General features: G+C 30.2%; 1 protein-coding gene across 4 annotated transcripts; it reads left to right on the plus strand.

The window, feature by feature from the left end:
- Positions 1-682: 682 nt before the first annotated feature.
- On the plus strand, positions 683-5,467 carry ARL1 (ARG1-like 1). Of its 4 annotated transcripts, none has more exons than XM_028058575.2 (12): positions 1,013-1,152; positions 1,981-2,067; positions 2,456-2,579; positions 2,774-2,856; positions 2,998-3,109; positions 3,198-3,302; positions 3,871-3,921; positions 4,123-4,212; positions 4,307-4,415; positions 4,514-4,662; positions 4,731-4,784; positions 4,899-5,467. In XM_028058575.2, the coding sequence occupies exons 3-12, from the start codon at positions 2,499-2,501 to the stop codon at positions 5,109-5,111; spliced, it is 1,047 nt and encodes a 348-aa protein (XP_027914376.1). In that variant the 5' UTR covers positions 1,013-1,152; positions 1,981-2,067; positions 2,456-2,498; the 3' UTR covers positions 5,112-5,467. The 4 variants fall into 4 exon arrangements, with proteins under 4 accessions (XP_085526312.1, XP_085526313.1, XP_027914376.1 ...); XM_085670188.1 differs by lacking the exon at positions 1,981-2,067 and adding an exon at positions 1,393-1,471 and having other exon boundaries at positions 1,014-1,152; XM_085670187.1 differs by lacking the exon at positions 1,981-2,067 and having other exon boundaries at positions 688-1,152.
- Positions 5,468-17,113: the final 11,646 nt, after the last annotated feature.

A 17,113-nucleotide genomic window follows, 5' to 3' on the forward strand; every position in this document is an offset into this window, starting at 1 on the left:
ACTGTGTAATTAAAAAAAAAGTTTATTGAAAAGAAAACCGACCCGAAACTCATTTAATAATTTTTTATTAAAATTTTTAATAAATTTCAATGAAACAAGTGTACTAAAAAGTCAATACAAACGTTGTTTTGACTAAAAACAAATCCATGAAAATAAAATCACAGTTACATGAAGTATAGTTCGGAAATTGAACCATTAAACAAAAAAAATAATTCTATTTATTAATTAATTAATTTATATTTAAATTGATTATTCACATAATTTATTTATATTTAATTTAAAATAGAGTATCTGGTAACTCTTCCGTAAATCTATTCTAATTAAATTAATTTAAAATAAAGAAACATAGTCCAAAATGTTGTTTCCGACTAAAATAATAAAAACAAAAGTAGATTAACAAACAGGTGACTCCAAAATAGAAAGCCATTAATGACAGTATCAATTTTTGTTTTCAGCTTAATTAACCAAACACCACCTTGTTAAAACGTATTTACCACAACTGCACTAGTATCAGTTGAAACGGAGTTATCAAACGTCGACCTCCCCGTGCGCACTACGCACCGCGCGTACTTTACCCGTAACGCCACTCGTTTTCAAAATCGCATCAAGTTTAAATGGAATAAAAAACTATTTTGAAATTTTTAAATAAAAAATTAAAATAACCAAATTTCTTAATTCCCCTCCAATTTCTTCCCCTCTTGTTGTCTCTTCTTGTTTTTTTTCTCTCTCTTCCTCCGAAGCTAAGCTTCAGCTTGGAGGGTCCATGGTCCACTTTCTGGATCTCACCGTCACCGCCACCGTCACACCTTCCCAATGCTCCTTCAACCTCTCCTCTTCCCCGTGACTCACTGGCGCGGGGAGATACCTCTTCATCGCCAACCTTCTCGTTTCGATCTCGATTCTCCCTGAGATTTTTCTTTCTCTCTCTCTCTCTGTTCCCGAGTTTTAGGGTTTTGACGGAGACCGATAACACGCGCGCACACGACGTCGTTTCGTTTGAACACGACGAATGATGCCGGGGCACCGCTCGAAGTCGGAGAAGCACGACGGCGGCGAGAAACAGCTCCGGCGGGATCCCTATGAGGTCCTTGGCGTCTCGCGCAACTCCACGGATCAGGAAATCAAAACCGCGTACCGAAAAATGGCGCTCAAGTGCGTTTCGAATCCCCTCTCTCGGTGTTGTTCTGTGGTTTATTGAATTTGTGGTGTTGTTTAGTTTGAGTGTGCTGAGAATGAAGACAGTAGTGAAGTTGCTGCTGTTATTATATATTGGATTAGGATTTTTGGATATTAATAATTATGTGCTTGAAACGTGTTCTTCTTCCTTGAATCGGTCATCTAGATGATGCTAATGTTACTTACAAAAAGAATACGTTTTATTTTAATTCTCAGAGTCTCTTGATTGAAGACGCTGCTGCAGCCACTTTGGTCTACACTTTGACAAAGCTGCCGAGCCCCTTGCTAAATCTTGGTCATACTTTTTTTTAATATATGTGTGTGAGTGTGTAATATATTTTTTCAAGGTTTTATAGAAAGGTTTGTGATCACGGTTTCACCTAAAACCTTGCAATTGCAGCTGCATCGCCTTCATTTTTCTGCAATTTCCTTCAAAATCAAGGATTGTGATGAAACGGTGATCACCCAGTTTTGATTGTAGAGTAGATGATCTGTGAACGTAGTCTTCTGTGCTTTCTTGTTGTGGTTGATATTATTTATGCTTAATTGTATGGAAGGTACATAAAAGGTCGTTTTATACTTTTATTTGTTACCGAAATTATGATGGTGTTAGAATCAATTTTAGATGATATAGTTCATATTAGTTGCAGAAAGGAAAGAGAAAAAAGGCCGTTAAAAATCATAAAGTAGAGCCTCGGAAAAGATTCATTTGATTACCGGCGGAGAACCTGAATGTTTTTTTATTTTCATACCTGCTAATTGTTCCTGTTGATAAGCTCAAATAATCCTTTACATATAATGTAGGAACGAAGCCTCTGAATCACTGATCATGTCATCATGCATCTGATACAAAGCACCTAACAGCTTCCAGTAAAATTTTATGTATTAAAGGTGTTTTCCTAGAATTATATGATATGAAATGAACGTCTCCATAAGGACTTCAAGGAGAGAAAATTAGGAGTAAAAAATGAAATTGGCTATAAGTTAAAATTAGCTTATGTACAAGTTAATAATCATGAATTTAGAGAAGTCATAAGAGAGAGCTTCAACAAATTAGCTTATGAAAAAATTAATTTTGACTTTTGGAGAAATCTATTTCACTTTTTCTTCTTATTTTTCTTTCCTAGAAGTCCTTATAGAAAAATTTGTCCAAACAAAGTATTCTTTCTGGTGTACATGGTTACTCTAATTGACTGTTCTTCCTTCCTGTCTTCCTTTCATCTAAAGCTCCAAGCAGGGATGGTTAATTTATTAATTAGCTAAATCAATTTCATTTCAGATATCATCCGGACAAGAATGCAAATGATCCTAAAGCAGCTGATATGTTTAAAGAGGTTACATTTTCTTATAATATCCTCTCAGATCCTGACAAACGGCGTCAATATGACTCAGCTGGCTTTGAGGTCATAGAAGATTTCTTACTATTTCGAATCATTAAGACTTTAGGATAGTCATTGTTCCTTCTGATTTTCGTTTTTCATTACTTATTGAAGATTCCAATTCTGTTCCAAATTTGTCTCCAAACTTTATTGCTAAAAAAGTAGTTTCAAACCTCTTACCATGGATCTCTGATATGAACTGTCATGTCTATGTATAGGCTGTTGAATCAGATAACCAAGAGTTGGAATTAGATCTTTCAAGTTTGGGAGCTGTCAATACAATGTTTGCAGCACTTTTTAGGTAGCAAGATTGAATGTGCTTCTCTTCCTCTTCACTCTCGATTCCTTTTCTTTGTTGAATGCTCAGAACATTGCTACATATTTCTCTGTGTTTTTTAACTTTTCTCTCCTTTTCATCATTTATTTTCTCCATGAATCACAGTAAACTTGGCGTGCCAATTAAGACAACTGTATCTGCATCTGTTTTGGAAGAGGCACTCAATGGTTTAGTGACCATTCGTCCACTTCCATTAGGACATTATGTATCTAAAAGGGTGAGCTGCCTCTTCTTTTAATTCATTGATCCTTTTTTAGTCATAGTTTTCTTACATTTGTTCTTGTTTTGGTGGTTTCATCTTACAGGTTGAGAAGCAATGTGCACACTTCTATTCAGTTACAATAACAGAAGAGGAGGCACGAGCTGGATTTGTTTGTCGAGTACAGTCATCAGACAAAAGCAAGTTCAAGGTTGGAATTTTATCTCTCTCATTCAAGAAAGATTGAGCAAGAGTAATGCTCAACCAGACAATACTAAGATCTATATTTGTGCCTTATGGAAACTGGTTTCTACACAGAGTTCTCTATCTCTTTCTTGTAAGATTAGTTTTTGGGATTGGGTGTTCCCAATGCAACTGCAAGATTAACTGTTTGTTGTAGCTGTTTTTAACTTGGTGCATATTAGGGAGCTTAGGTTTACTTGATATTCTAAATGCTCTCAATTAGCAAGGTGATTGATTCTATTTCACTGTAATGATTTGCTCTTAGGGAGCTTTGACCTTGAACTCTGCAAATTTATTCGGTTTCTTCATTTCAAAAATTTGAATTATCCCTAGTGTGTGTAATTTATTTTTGTGCTCTGTGTTTACAGTTTCAAAAGTATTCTCTTTTCCTTGTATATTGTAAATCAATTATGTGTGTGTTTATACTAATGTTCTAGATGATTTCCATATAATTTTAATATTTAAAAACATTAATATGTTTAACTGATAAATGATCTCTTTGTATGGCGTTTGATACCTTGATTATCTTTCCACAGTTACTATATTTTGATCAGGAAGACAATGGTGGTTTAAGTCTTGCACTCCAGGTATTATACATCTTCTGTGAGTTTGTGAAACACAATGCTTGTATTTTTGTCAGAGGAATTAATTATTTCTGATGTAATGTTTATACGTTGGATTTCAATGGCTCTTGGGTAATTATTTCGTAGTCATACTTTTTTTTTGTCTTTCGTATTTTGACTTTTGAGCATTCCGTGACGTTAGTACATTGATAATTGTTGTTGTAGGAAGACAGTGCAAAAACAGGGAAGGTTACCTCTGCTGGGATGTATTTTCTTGGGTTTCCTGTTTATCGATTGGACCAAACAATGAACTCTGTGAGTGGCTAATGTAACAAGATAGTATTTATTTTAAATTTTGTCTATCTAATTTCATTTAAAAAAATTTGGCTGTTGAATTATTTCTCTATAGATAGCTGCTGCTAAGGATCCAGATACATCGTTTTTTAGAAAGCTGGATGGGTTTCAGCCTTGTGAATTAAATGAATTGAAGGCTGGTACCCATGTATTTGCTGTTTATGGTAAATGCCTACTTTTATACCCAGTGAGCCAGTGCTGCTTGTTATGTTGGTTACTGTAATTTTTGCCACATATGAATTGACCGTCAAATTTCTTCTAGGTGACAACTTTTTCAAAAGTGCAAATTATACAATAGAAGCCCTATGTGCTGCACCTTTTAGTGAAGAAAAAGAAAATTTAAGAAGTATAGAAGCTCAAATCTTGTCTAAAAGGGCCGAAATATCAAAGTTTGAGGCAGAATATCGAGAGGTGGGCACTTGATCTGTATGGCTATAATTATATTACTTTTCGTCAAATCTCATGCTGGGTCTTTGTAGGTTCTGGCTCAATTCTCAGAGATGACAAGTAGATATGCACATGAAATTCAATCAGTGAGTTCTTATTTACAACGGTTTTTGTACAGCATTCCCCCGAGCCCTCCTCTTGGGGGCAAAAATTCATCAAAAATGAAAAACACTGAAGTTTTGCTATTTATTCCTTTGCAGATTGACGAGCTACTGAAGCATAGGAATGAAATACATGCATCATACACTATTACTCCCTTTAAACGGAGTACAAGTAAGAGCAGAAGTAAAAGTTCTTCCAAGGAAAACAAAGAAGATGGCCAAACAAGAGAGAAGAGGAGTACAAGAGATCGGCCAAAGAAGAAGAAATGGTATAACCTCCATTTAAGAGTCGATAAGAGAAAGGCTTGCTAAGGTGAGAATTGGAAAATTAAGAATTCCACCGTAAAACTATAATCAGTTGATCTGGATCCTTTTGATTGTTTAGCACTCGTACAAGTTAAGAAGAAGCCCTTGACAAAGCAACATAAAATGTTGTTAGAAGGTTGTCTATCACTCAAGCTTGTCAGGGATGACAACAACTCATTGTTTATGTATAATCCCTTTCCCCTTTTCTTTTATTTCTCTCTATGTAGTTCATCTTAAGAATTCGTACTTGTAAATTGTTTGATTTATTGATGAAGCATGATTAACTCTCTGAGCGGGTTGTAATTTTGTTTACAAGTAATGGCAAATCATTGGAGGATAGGGTCAGGTATTTTCTTGCTTAATGGTATTTTCAATTTTGTAATTACTACTATCTGAAATTTAGCTGAGTTTAGTTATTTCAGCATACCTTTTAATTTATATAAAATATTATATCTATCACTTCTATAGCTTTTTATTTTACTTTTTTGTTGCCCCTGCTCATCGTCTGTTCGCATAATGATTGATCTCGCATATTTAAGATAGACTTTTTGGATTCTTTCTTAGAACCTTAATTTTTTCTGGAAATTATGATTACCAGTGCAATAATTGGCAGCTGGGGTTGTGTATTTTATTATTTTATTTATTCATGGCCTTTAATCTTTGGTGGTTTGATCTCGTTAAATGTTTAATACCCTAATGATGTCTCCAGAAGACAATTTACAGCCAACGATGTGAATAGGAGCAATGCTTCAGTTTGTAAAATGACGACAAAAGCAAGTAGAGAGATGTTGTCTAAATAAACTTTCTAGTTTAAGCTTGGCTTCAGAGGGTACTGATAATGATGCATTATTTAAAAATTCCTATTGCAACCAACTGTTTTTAATAATGACCCAATGAGGTGTAGAATCAACCTAATTGGATGCAATGCAACAACAAATGAAAAGGAGTTTTGTTATTTTTGACACCTCATTTATTTGATAAATAAGAATGCATCCAAAGTGGTTGCGACAACTAAAAGAGTCTTAATACTACTGTCACTGCTACTAAGAGCCAGATCACTAGCTGGCCAAAGTTTTCTTATTCAAATTTTAAGAGGGGCCCGTTTAAACGTATTGTAACTTGTTTGAATTGTTTTCTTCATTTATAAATCGTGTAACTTAGGCAGTGCTACTACTATGTATGACTATAATTATAAGTATTAAAAAATATTAATGGAATCTATACAAGAACGAGACATTAGCTTTCTTCTCTCTTATTCTTTTTAATCTTTTTTTAGTATTATCAAATTTTTATTTCCTCTTGAGTTAGAAAAAAGGAACGATTGGTAAGAGAGAAATATTATCTTCAACTTCACAATCAATAAATAAACAAGTAAAAAAAATTATAAATAAATGACATTTGAAAAAAACCCAAAAAAATTATTTGATTTGATTATTTTTGTTAGTTTTCATTTTTGTATATAAAACGTATCTTAAAGACTTAATGTCATTACGTTGTGTAGATATTTTGACTCGGATAGAATAATAGTATTGTCTCAAATTAATAATACCATTAAATGCAAGCATTTTTCTAGAAACTGTATTTCTAAAACTCATTTATATAGTTTTGTACAATGAAAAAAGAAGAAGACGAAAGTGTGAACAAAAATAGAGACGGTGATGAGGTGAAAAATGGTATACAAAAGAAAATATATTATAAAGCTTGTAGAAAAGTTTGTATCAATATTCTCACATGCAGTGCCCAATCCTTTTATCCACGCATACATCCACAAGACGCTGTCTCTGGTGAGTCTTCTCTCCTCAAGTTCCAATAATTCATTCATGAAAGTTGAAGCTAATATTGAAGGCTGTGTAAAGAGTTGGAGGGTAAGGGACACTGAATAACTATATTATTCAGTTTAGTCTAAATTAATTTTAAAATTTAGTTCAATTTACAATAACGTAGTTTAACTCTGGTCTTTTGTCTACCCCAATTAGAATGTTTTGATTTCTTCAATTCTAGTTGTGCAAATTGAATTCGTAACAAAGGTTTGTATTGGGCAAGCTTGTGAATATACAAAGAAGAAAATGATTATAAATAAACAAACTTCACTATTGTCAACACATGAGTTGTATGGATGAATACGAAAGAGGAGTTTAACTAAAATATACTGAATATTCAAAAATGTTTTATATTATCTTAGTAGTTAAAATTTATTGACTTTTATTTTAAAGCCTTTTATAAAGTGAATGGTAAACATTGTTCCTAATTCTTAAGAGTTTTTTAAGAACTTAATAACTTAGCTGAGGATGAAGGAATACAGGTGTTTTTAGAAGGATCAATGATAGAAGTAAGTTTTAGGCTTAACTCAATCCTACAAAATCGATATCGGATGGAATAGAATGTCTAAAAAAGTTTGCTAGAATAGGCTTTAATTTGGTTCTGATATTGTGTTAGAAATAAGTTTTAACTTGTAAGATGAGGTTTGCACCTCACTTATATATTATGAAATGACCTTATCTCTAGTTGATGTGGGACTTCCAACAATTAATGTTTAAGAGTTTTAGAATCTAGGGTTAGAAGTTCTAAACGAATTCTTATTTAGTGTCTTAATGAAATAATATACATAAAATTCAACAGAATAATTTTAAGAATTAGTAGGCTTGGAGATGGTTTAAGAATATTAGTCCTTTTAGTCTTTTTTTCCTTTAAACAATCATGTTGTACGGAATTTGAATGAATGCGATATTCAATAATGGATAAGTGGAATTCTGCTTTGCATGAACTGTTAAACAAATTTGGTAAAGTCATGAAGAATGATAATTACATTGATAGCTTATAAAACAAAAATGAAAATTATAATTAACCAAACCCTTGTTATTTATACGTAGCCCAACGGCTAGCAAAATAAAGATTTGTATTATTTATTACATGAGTTTAGTTTCAAGGCCACAACACATACTTCAAAAATACAACCAACACAGACACGACACAGAGAGCATATATAAAAAATATGAAGCCAAGGAAATGTTCATGCAAAGATGTTAGTTAAATTGTCTTCTTGGCTGCAAGAAAGGTAAGCACAAGGTGAAAGATAACAGTTAAGATTGCAGAATAAGTAAGGTTTCTTGGAGAAGCACTGGTTTGAGGTGAAGGACCCTTAGCCATGTTAGGCATGTTAGGCATGTCAGAGTTGCTGGATCCATCATCGTCTCCATACTGAGCAGCAACCACCATACACACGACCAAAACACAAGCTGAGAACAAAGAGAATTTGAGTGATGAAGCCATGTCCGAGGTACCCTTTTGCTGATTACTGTGTTGCACTTAGTGTTGGAGATTTTCTTTTATGATGTTTTGAATATAAATAGTGAACAAAGTTGAGGTTGCATTGCTTAGGCCAGTTGGTTTGTGCACAAAGGTGGTCTTGGATTTGGCTCCTATATGTTGTTTCTTGTTTGAATTGAAAAATATATATATGATCGATGAAGTTCAACAAAGGGGTGCTTTGTTTTAATCGTAATGCACTGGTTTCGTTATATAAACTATAATATGATCGATGAAGCAGTCGCGGATCTAACACCAGTGGAGTGGTGAAATTCAAAATAACTTTTTATATGCTTCCATAATACCGACTTTTTTGGGCTTCGGTTGCCAAAATGTCATGAAAAGGTCACTTTTTTTTTTACCTCATCTTGGTTTGAGAATCGAAGTTAAATGTAAAAAGTAACTGCGGCAAAAACTTTTTTCTATTTTAATGAATTAGTAAGAAAATTAAAAATTATTTGGATTTGAATTCAATAATTTTTTAAATTAAAAATAAAGAATTAGAGAGGATAAAATTAGGAAGACAAATATATAAAATAAGGGAATTAAATAATTTTTTTTCAAACATTTGATCATAATTTCAACAAATTTATACATTTTTATGTACACGTAAATATATCGCAGTATATCATGGATATTAGTATAAATTTATGTTTGATTTTTACTCTATACGAAGAAAATTTAATCATTTTTAACAAAGAAAAAACTAAATACCAAATGTCTCTTAATAGCATTTTCATGTCGATGTAAGAATGTGGTCATTGTTTGAAATAACATTCATGGCAATATATTTGAAGTGATATTTTGATTAGAGTCATGAAATAAAAATATCATATTGTGAGAGAGAAAAGTCCTACTAGAGATAGTTTCATCATCTCAAAAAATTAAGAAAGTTATAAATACTTAATACTATAATAATGTAATTAAAAGAGATGCATGTTACACAAAGAAAACGAGATTATTAATAGAAGATGCTAAAGAAATATTTATAACTAATTTCATTTACACGGTCTCAAATTAGTTTTTTTTTTTTAATTTTTCCCTTATATTGCTATAAAATAATTTATTACTATTAAAGAATATTAAATCAATATATTTTAGTCTAAATAGAATAATTTCTCTTATTAAATACTCCTCTAATTTATTTTCAATTTCGAATTATTCTCTTTATTAGTCTTTGGAAACAATTTTTTATTCACTTTCTTTCGTCTGGCAGTCATCCTCTTCCTTTGTGGTTTCGTTGCTCACTCCCTTCCTCATCACCTTTTTTAAAATAGTAATGGCAAAAACTAAAATTTATATATCAATTATTGATTAATGATTCTATAAAATAAATTTTGAATATTCTAATGAAATTTAATATTCATTCTCATAAAAGGTTTTGCAATGTTTATTGCATATTAAAAAAAATGTAAAAGGATAATTTGTGGAAACGGGAAGCCACGAAAGAATGCCTGAGTGACAGACGAAACAGAACAAGAAAAAGTGTTTCAAAATTTGGCAAGAATAATTTGAAATTAAACATAAATTAGAAACACAAGTTAAAACAGTTTATTTTATTAATAACCATCGTATTAGTGAATATGTTACCGTAAGAAAAATATTAAATAATAACTAATTTAGAAACAAAAAATAATTAATCAATATATTGATTAATTTAAACATTATTTTATAAATTAAAAATTATTAATATTTAAAATAATATTTATTATTAATGAAAATTTTGTGAATTAAATTTTAAATTGATTTTTATCCTTAATTATCAGGATTTTAGTTATTTATTATTGTTTGGTACTAAATATTATAATGTTAAATAGTTAAAAGTTTAATAACTAATGTAAGATTTATTTGAACTTTGATTGAAAAATTAATTATAATTTTTTATTAATAATACAAATTATTTTAAATATCAATAACTTTAAAATAATATTTAATTTTTTAATATAATAATTAATTATTTTTGTCTATATATTAATTGTTATTTAATGATTATCTTTTAGTGTGTATTAGAGTTTAACATTTATTTTTTTCGGAAAAATAATAATATTTACATGATAAATACATGTAAAAACATATTTAAAATAATGAATGGAGATGTTAAAGTTTTCTTTTATTATTAAGGTTAAAAAAAAGTCTAATCCAACTCAACTAATATACTAGTATTAATCTACGAAGGGTGATATAATTAACTCACAACTCTAAATCATAAATTATATTTCTTGTATGTTTTAAACAGAAGAAATGTTTGTAACTTATAAATATTTTAAAAAAAAGAAGTTATAGTTGAATTTTGGCTTGGTATTTCAAGTTTAGATTGATTAGAGAGAGTATAATGCTTTTTTAAAGGGGGTAATCCTAGAATTAATATATATATATATATATATATATATATATATATATATATATGTGTGTGTGTGTATGTATGTACAATATTTTAATTCCAATAAATTATTTATCATTCTTTTTACTCTCTCACTAACTTGGTTTATTAGATAGTTTATCATTAACACCGTGTGGCTTTCACATTGTCCAATTTTACACACAAAAGAAAATGCAATAAAGTCCAATTTATGCTATTTTTCTTTCAAAAATTAGAACCCACCATTGCTAAGTTACATCTTTTCTATCATTAAAAAATGTCCAACATGCGGAAAGTTCCCATTTCATCTCATCAATACTAACAATATATATATATATTTATTACAATAATTGTGTAATCTTTTCAAATTTATTCTATTTCCAACAAATCATATCCTCTCGCTTTATTTTTCTTTATGTTTTTGTCTTAAATCAAATAACAAGCTATTTTCCTAAATTTCTATTTTGCATCTCTTTTTTTTTTTTTTTTTCCAATTGTTACACGTTTCTATTATGTTTTAGTTCATTTTATTTCTTCTCTAGATCAAAAAAAAAATTATAGATGGGAAGCTTATACCTAATTTTCTGTCCTTATTTCTCTCTTAACATTTATTTGTTAATGGTAACATTATCCTTAAAATCTAGTTTTCAAGCGATTGTTTGTTAAAAAGTCTTTTCCTTTATTTAGCCTTCTTCATTGTGCAAGATTAGAGGAAACTAATTATGCAAACAAACATCATTAAGATCGTTCCATCTCTTTACTAAAGCCCATGAAAGATGATTGATACAAAAAAATTATAATCACAAAATTCTCATATAAGAACAATGAAAAACACTGCTTGTGTATTATAACATCAGAACACAGCTTATTGAAATCAGCACACAAGAGAAACAAGACCAAAATGTGAATGACAAAATCAAGAAGCACAAACAAAAGAAGATGTGAGAAACAGAAAGATTTCAAAGCCTCTCTCTAGCAATGAGAAGAGTAAACAGAAGGGGAAAAATTGCAGTGATTATGAGTGCATGATGATTCTTGAGGGTAGTTGCATGACTAGAAGGTGCTTCTGCAGGAGCCAAGTGATGATGACCCTCATGAGCAGCTACAACTGCAACCAAAGCAATGAAAAGGGCCATGAAGAATGAGAATTTCACTTGTGAAGCCATGCTTGCAATGTTCTCAGATGATTGAATCTGCAGAATTCTTCACTATATTGCTTCACATAACTCGTTTTTTTATATGTATTTATATAGGAGCATGAGTTGACTTTTACAATTGTTCATGGTCATAATACTTGATATAATAATGATATTATAATGAAGAGAATAATATATACTTACGTTGAAATTTTCAGTTTTTTTGTTCACTTATTATTTATTAATGTATAAAACTGCAGTTTATTATTGAAGATAAGAAGTTTAACTCCGTATGTTTGACATGTTAACTAATGATAAATCTAAGATCTTAAATCAGTCAGAATAATATATTAAAGGAGGTTAAATATATAAAATTAAGAAAAAAATAATTTTTTTTATATATTTAATAATTTTAACAATTCATAAGAATTGGTTTACAAATATATGTCTTTAAATAGTTCAAATATAAGCTAACAACATGTTACTCCTACATAGCTGAAAACATCCCAATAAAAACGTTTGATCTTGCGTAATCCACCTCAATTAACCGCTGAAAATCTTTAGAAACACGTGAAATCATTACCCATAAATAATCCCTTTTTTAAACTCAATCAAAATCATAATCGGATTATATATCCCATGTTAATTTAATATGAGATATTCATGTAATTTATCTTTACTTATTTTTCTTTAATTATCTTTAACTCTGAAAGTGAATGGTGTAATCCTATTTTTGTTTTCCAAGAAAGTACGTTTGCCGTGACATTAACTGCTTTTGAATATTTTGTTATGTGTTTACTACACTTGTAATTTCGTGGCTCTAGTTGTTGTAACTATAGTTTACGAAAGTTAGAAACCATTAATTCCACAAATAAAAAATTGCAATGTTAAGTATATTATTGCTGTACCAACCAAAAAAAATATAATTAATAGAAAGTATACAGGGTGAAGTACGCTAGACATTGTCAATGACAATAAGTACTACAAGGTACGAACTAATTTGTGAGAAGTACAATATTTAGATGAAACAACACTAATAAACTATAATTGTATATGTTAGGAGTAATTGACAAATAATTTATGTATTGATAATAGGAACCACTACCAGCAAGTGACTCAGAACAAGAACACATGGGACTTGATTTTTTTTTTCTTTGTCGATTTATTAGCCTTTATTGGTTCTTTTTGTATGATTTTAACGTGTATAATTGTTTTTCATGAAATAATATTTTAATTTTTAATTTTATTATAATTAAACTTTACTTTTCAAATAGACATCTAAAACTTTAATTTTATTATAATTATTTTTAGAACCATTTTTTTATGTATAATATTTTGTTACAGTTTTGAATCAAATAATTTTGATTAAATTAGTATTGCTGCTCCTATATTATTATTATTCTTATTATTTAACTCAAAGTTGTTAAAAAAATTATAATAAAATTATAGTTTTATATTTCTGTTTACAGAAAAAAAAAACTCAACCAGAACAAAATTAAAATTCAAAGTGTATATATATATATATATATATATATGATAAATTTAAGAATTAATTAAGACAAAATTGAAGTTTGCTTGTCTATTTTCATGTTTTAAAAAAGTAGGTGGACTGGCCTTATTACCCATAGAATTTTAGTGGGCATATTTGGTTTTATAGGCTTTTTGATCCTATAAGTTCTTTTTGTCTCGATACGTATAGGTTACGGATTAAAACCAAACATTGTAGAGTAGGTCAAATCGATAACTCTATTTTTAAACTCGTTTTTTGAATCTTTTATTCTTTTCTTTATCATACTTCTTGTATTTATTGTTTTTTTTTCTTTTTTATCTCCATTTTTAACAATATGTTTATCACAAACTCATGTCATTCTAATAGATATGTGAACAGTACTTCACCATTGTTTATATTTTATAAGTAAGATTTATAAATTAAGGACCGTAAATTAAATTTGAACTCCACAGTGGATTTATAAAGGTATTAATAATAAAATTATAAATATAATAATAATAATAAGCAATCAAAACTATTAATATATACACAATCTAAAGATATTTTTGAAACTAATAATAACAAATTTACTAACTTATTTCAATAACAAAAGTAGATTAATAGTAATATCTAAAAATATAATTTATTTTTAATGTTAATAATAATAAATTTATCATTTATTAAATTATTAATTCTTTAAATTTATTATATAAATGAACTTTTAGGAAAAGTAATATTATTAATAATAATATCATAAATTTGCGAACAATAATAGTAATAATACTAAATCCTAACAAATTTAAAATAATAATTTATTTAACTTTTTCTATTGATATTAGTGAAAATACACGTGTCATGGGTATATGTGTTTACTTTTCTTTAAGATAATAAAAATTAATAAAATTGTTACTATTGTTCTCATTAGGGTTGTTTCAATCTCTAAATTTTAATGCAAAATTGAAATTCATTTTTATATGAAATTTTAGTACATTTTGTTTAATATCTCATTTAATAGTATAAACTACTAAATAAAATATTAGATATTTTGATCAAACAAAACAAATAGTTATGTGTATAAATATTAATGCAGTTATCCAAAAGACTTTGTAAAATCTAGAAACCTTGTGTGTGGTTGGGTGATAACTCCTTAAAGCTAGATTCTGCAAAGTCTAGGAACCATTACAGGTGCACACATCTAGTGAATCCTATATCAAAGGCATGTATCCGGATAATTGAGTTTAGAGTCTAATACTATGTGTGTATAATCATTTATTTTAGGGATAAGTATGTTTTTTATCCATGTACTAACATGCTAAATTGGAAACCGTCCCTCTGTCAAAGTTTATATAAAAATGATCTTTTTACTTTTATAATGAGTGAAAAGTATCCTTCATTTTAAACGGTGTTAAATATTTAATGACTTGGCAAACGACGTAGATGACGTGGCAATTTTTTACTTCAACAACTGTTACTGCAATATTACGTTTAAAGTAAATACTTTTAAATATTACGTTTTAAAGTTATTAACTTTTTAGGTAAACCTCGTGAGTAGAAAAAAATGCGAAAGGGTCTTTGAGTGCTGTGACGATGGTGTGCCATTGAGAGAGGAAAATCTGGTGCGCAATACGACGACAACATTGTCTACGAATTTTGATCAAGAACCCAATAGGGTTTTCTTCTATTGCAACAATGCGAGGTTAGAGAAAGTGAATCCTAGGGTTTTCGTCCGCGACAGTGAAGATATGTTTTATAAGTTTTTGATTTTGATTTTTGATTTTTGATTTTGATTTTCGTCCGCATATGAATTCATTGTTTTGAAACACATTGTAATTTGGGGTTATCTTTTCGAATCAGTGTTAGAAATTGAATGTATCCTCCTTGTTGTCATCTCTGCCTCTAATTTCAACTTCAACTTGGTATTTTTCCTAATCAGTTGTATCACATATTTGTCGTTAACAACAACTAATTCACCATCTTCTTCCTCTATTTCTGGTTTGTCTTCCATCATACTTTCTTCACCATCATGAACTCATTCAAAGTACTTACAGTTATCATCACTCTACACTTAAAACAAAAACACATTACCAAAACCAATCATAAATAATTTCTCTAACAAAAACAGAATTAAAAGAACTTACTCTTCAATTCCTACATCTCCAAAAAAATCTTCCTTTGTTCTTCGTCGTGCTTGCTTGCAAAAGCACTACTGTTTCCCCACAACCACATAATTTGCCTCTTAGACCCGAGAACGAACTTAATGCACCAACACTCTTCGTTCCAAAACTTCTGTGAATGTATGCAGAGCTCTCGCCCTGGGATTTCATCACCAACAACCTATCTTTAACAAAATAAAAAGAACTTTACCCCATTCATTGTTTACGAACCCTATATGAACCCCAAATCGAAACCACTTACCTATTCTTCAATGAAACCACACTCCAAGTTCAGATCGACTTTCACAGATGATTTTCGATGTTGCTCTACGGCCTGAAGCTGGTGCGAGCCTTCCCTAGTGCAGATTGATCAATGGTGCTCCAACAAAGAAAGTCCCAATTTTACTCACCCACAACCCTATAATGTCTCCCAACGGTAGATTATAAAAATCAAGTAATTAAATTTTAAATGTTTTAATTGCAGTAACAACTGTTGAAGTAAAAAATTGCCACGTCATCTATGTCGTTTGCCAAGTCATTAAATATTTAACACCGTTTAAAATGAAGGATACTTTTCACTCATTATAAAAGTAAAAGGATCATTTTTATATAAACTTTGACAGAGGGACGATTTCCAATTTAGCATGTTAGTACAGGGATGGAAAACATACTTATCCCTTTATTTTATTTAGGTTGTGCTAAAGTGACGTAAGTATACCCTATTTGAGTGTGAATGTTATTAAAGTTTAGGATATCTCCTTTCAGACATCTCCTACATCAAGACATACACCGATAATACCATCACTAAGAGTTTCCCTTGAAACTCTTTAAACATTGTCATTCATGCTCAGAACAACATATTCTCTTCAATTTACAATAATGAAAACCATAAACATGTTTCACATCAACCACAAAACATCCAAAACAACCAAACAATGGAAAACATGTAAAACAAGGCATCTGACACTCAGTGCTAGAACTCAGTGCCATTTACATCCAAAAAATTGGCACTCAACGCTAGCATGCCACCACTCAGTGCCATTTGTCTCCCAAAAATTGTCACTCAACGCCAGCATGCCACCACTCATCACCCTAGAGTAAAAATGCTCCCAACCTTACAATGGTCACTGGCACTCAGCGTCACCTGGGTGACGCTCAACACCAATTAGCTTGCATAATTTGGTGCTTAATGGTGAAACTTGCTGCTCAACATCACATTAGATGTCAACAATTGCATTTTGTGATTTTTGGGCAATCCGGACTTGTTTCATAGTTCAAATTTGTTCTCCTCTTTTAGGTATTGGTTCAAATAGTTTTTAAATCATAGTAATGGGTACCAATTTGATCAATGACTCAGACTTTCACTTTCCCCCAATTACCACGAGATCAAACAAATAAACATACATAATTGATAAAGCAATTCACACACTAAAATCATTCATACTAACAAGAACCATCACCTATCTCAATCAATTACATATATACAAAATATCCATTGCTACTAAACTCACGCAAACAAACAAAAAAACTAGCTTCCTTTACCTTGATTGATCAACCCTAAAGTT

This window comes from Vigna unguiculata, chromosome 2 (genome assembly GCF_037176805.1).
Source record: "Vigna unguiculata cultivar grain cowpea cultivar isolate G323 ecotype 2 chromosome 2, ASM3717680v1, whole genome shotgun sequence".
Taxonomy (NCBI): domain Eukaryota; kingdom Viridiplantae; phylum Streptophyta; class Magnoliopsida; order Fabales; family Fabaceae; genus Vigna; species Vigna unguiculata.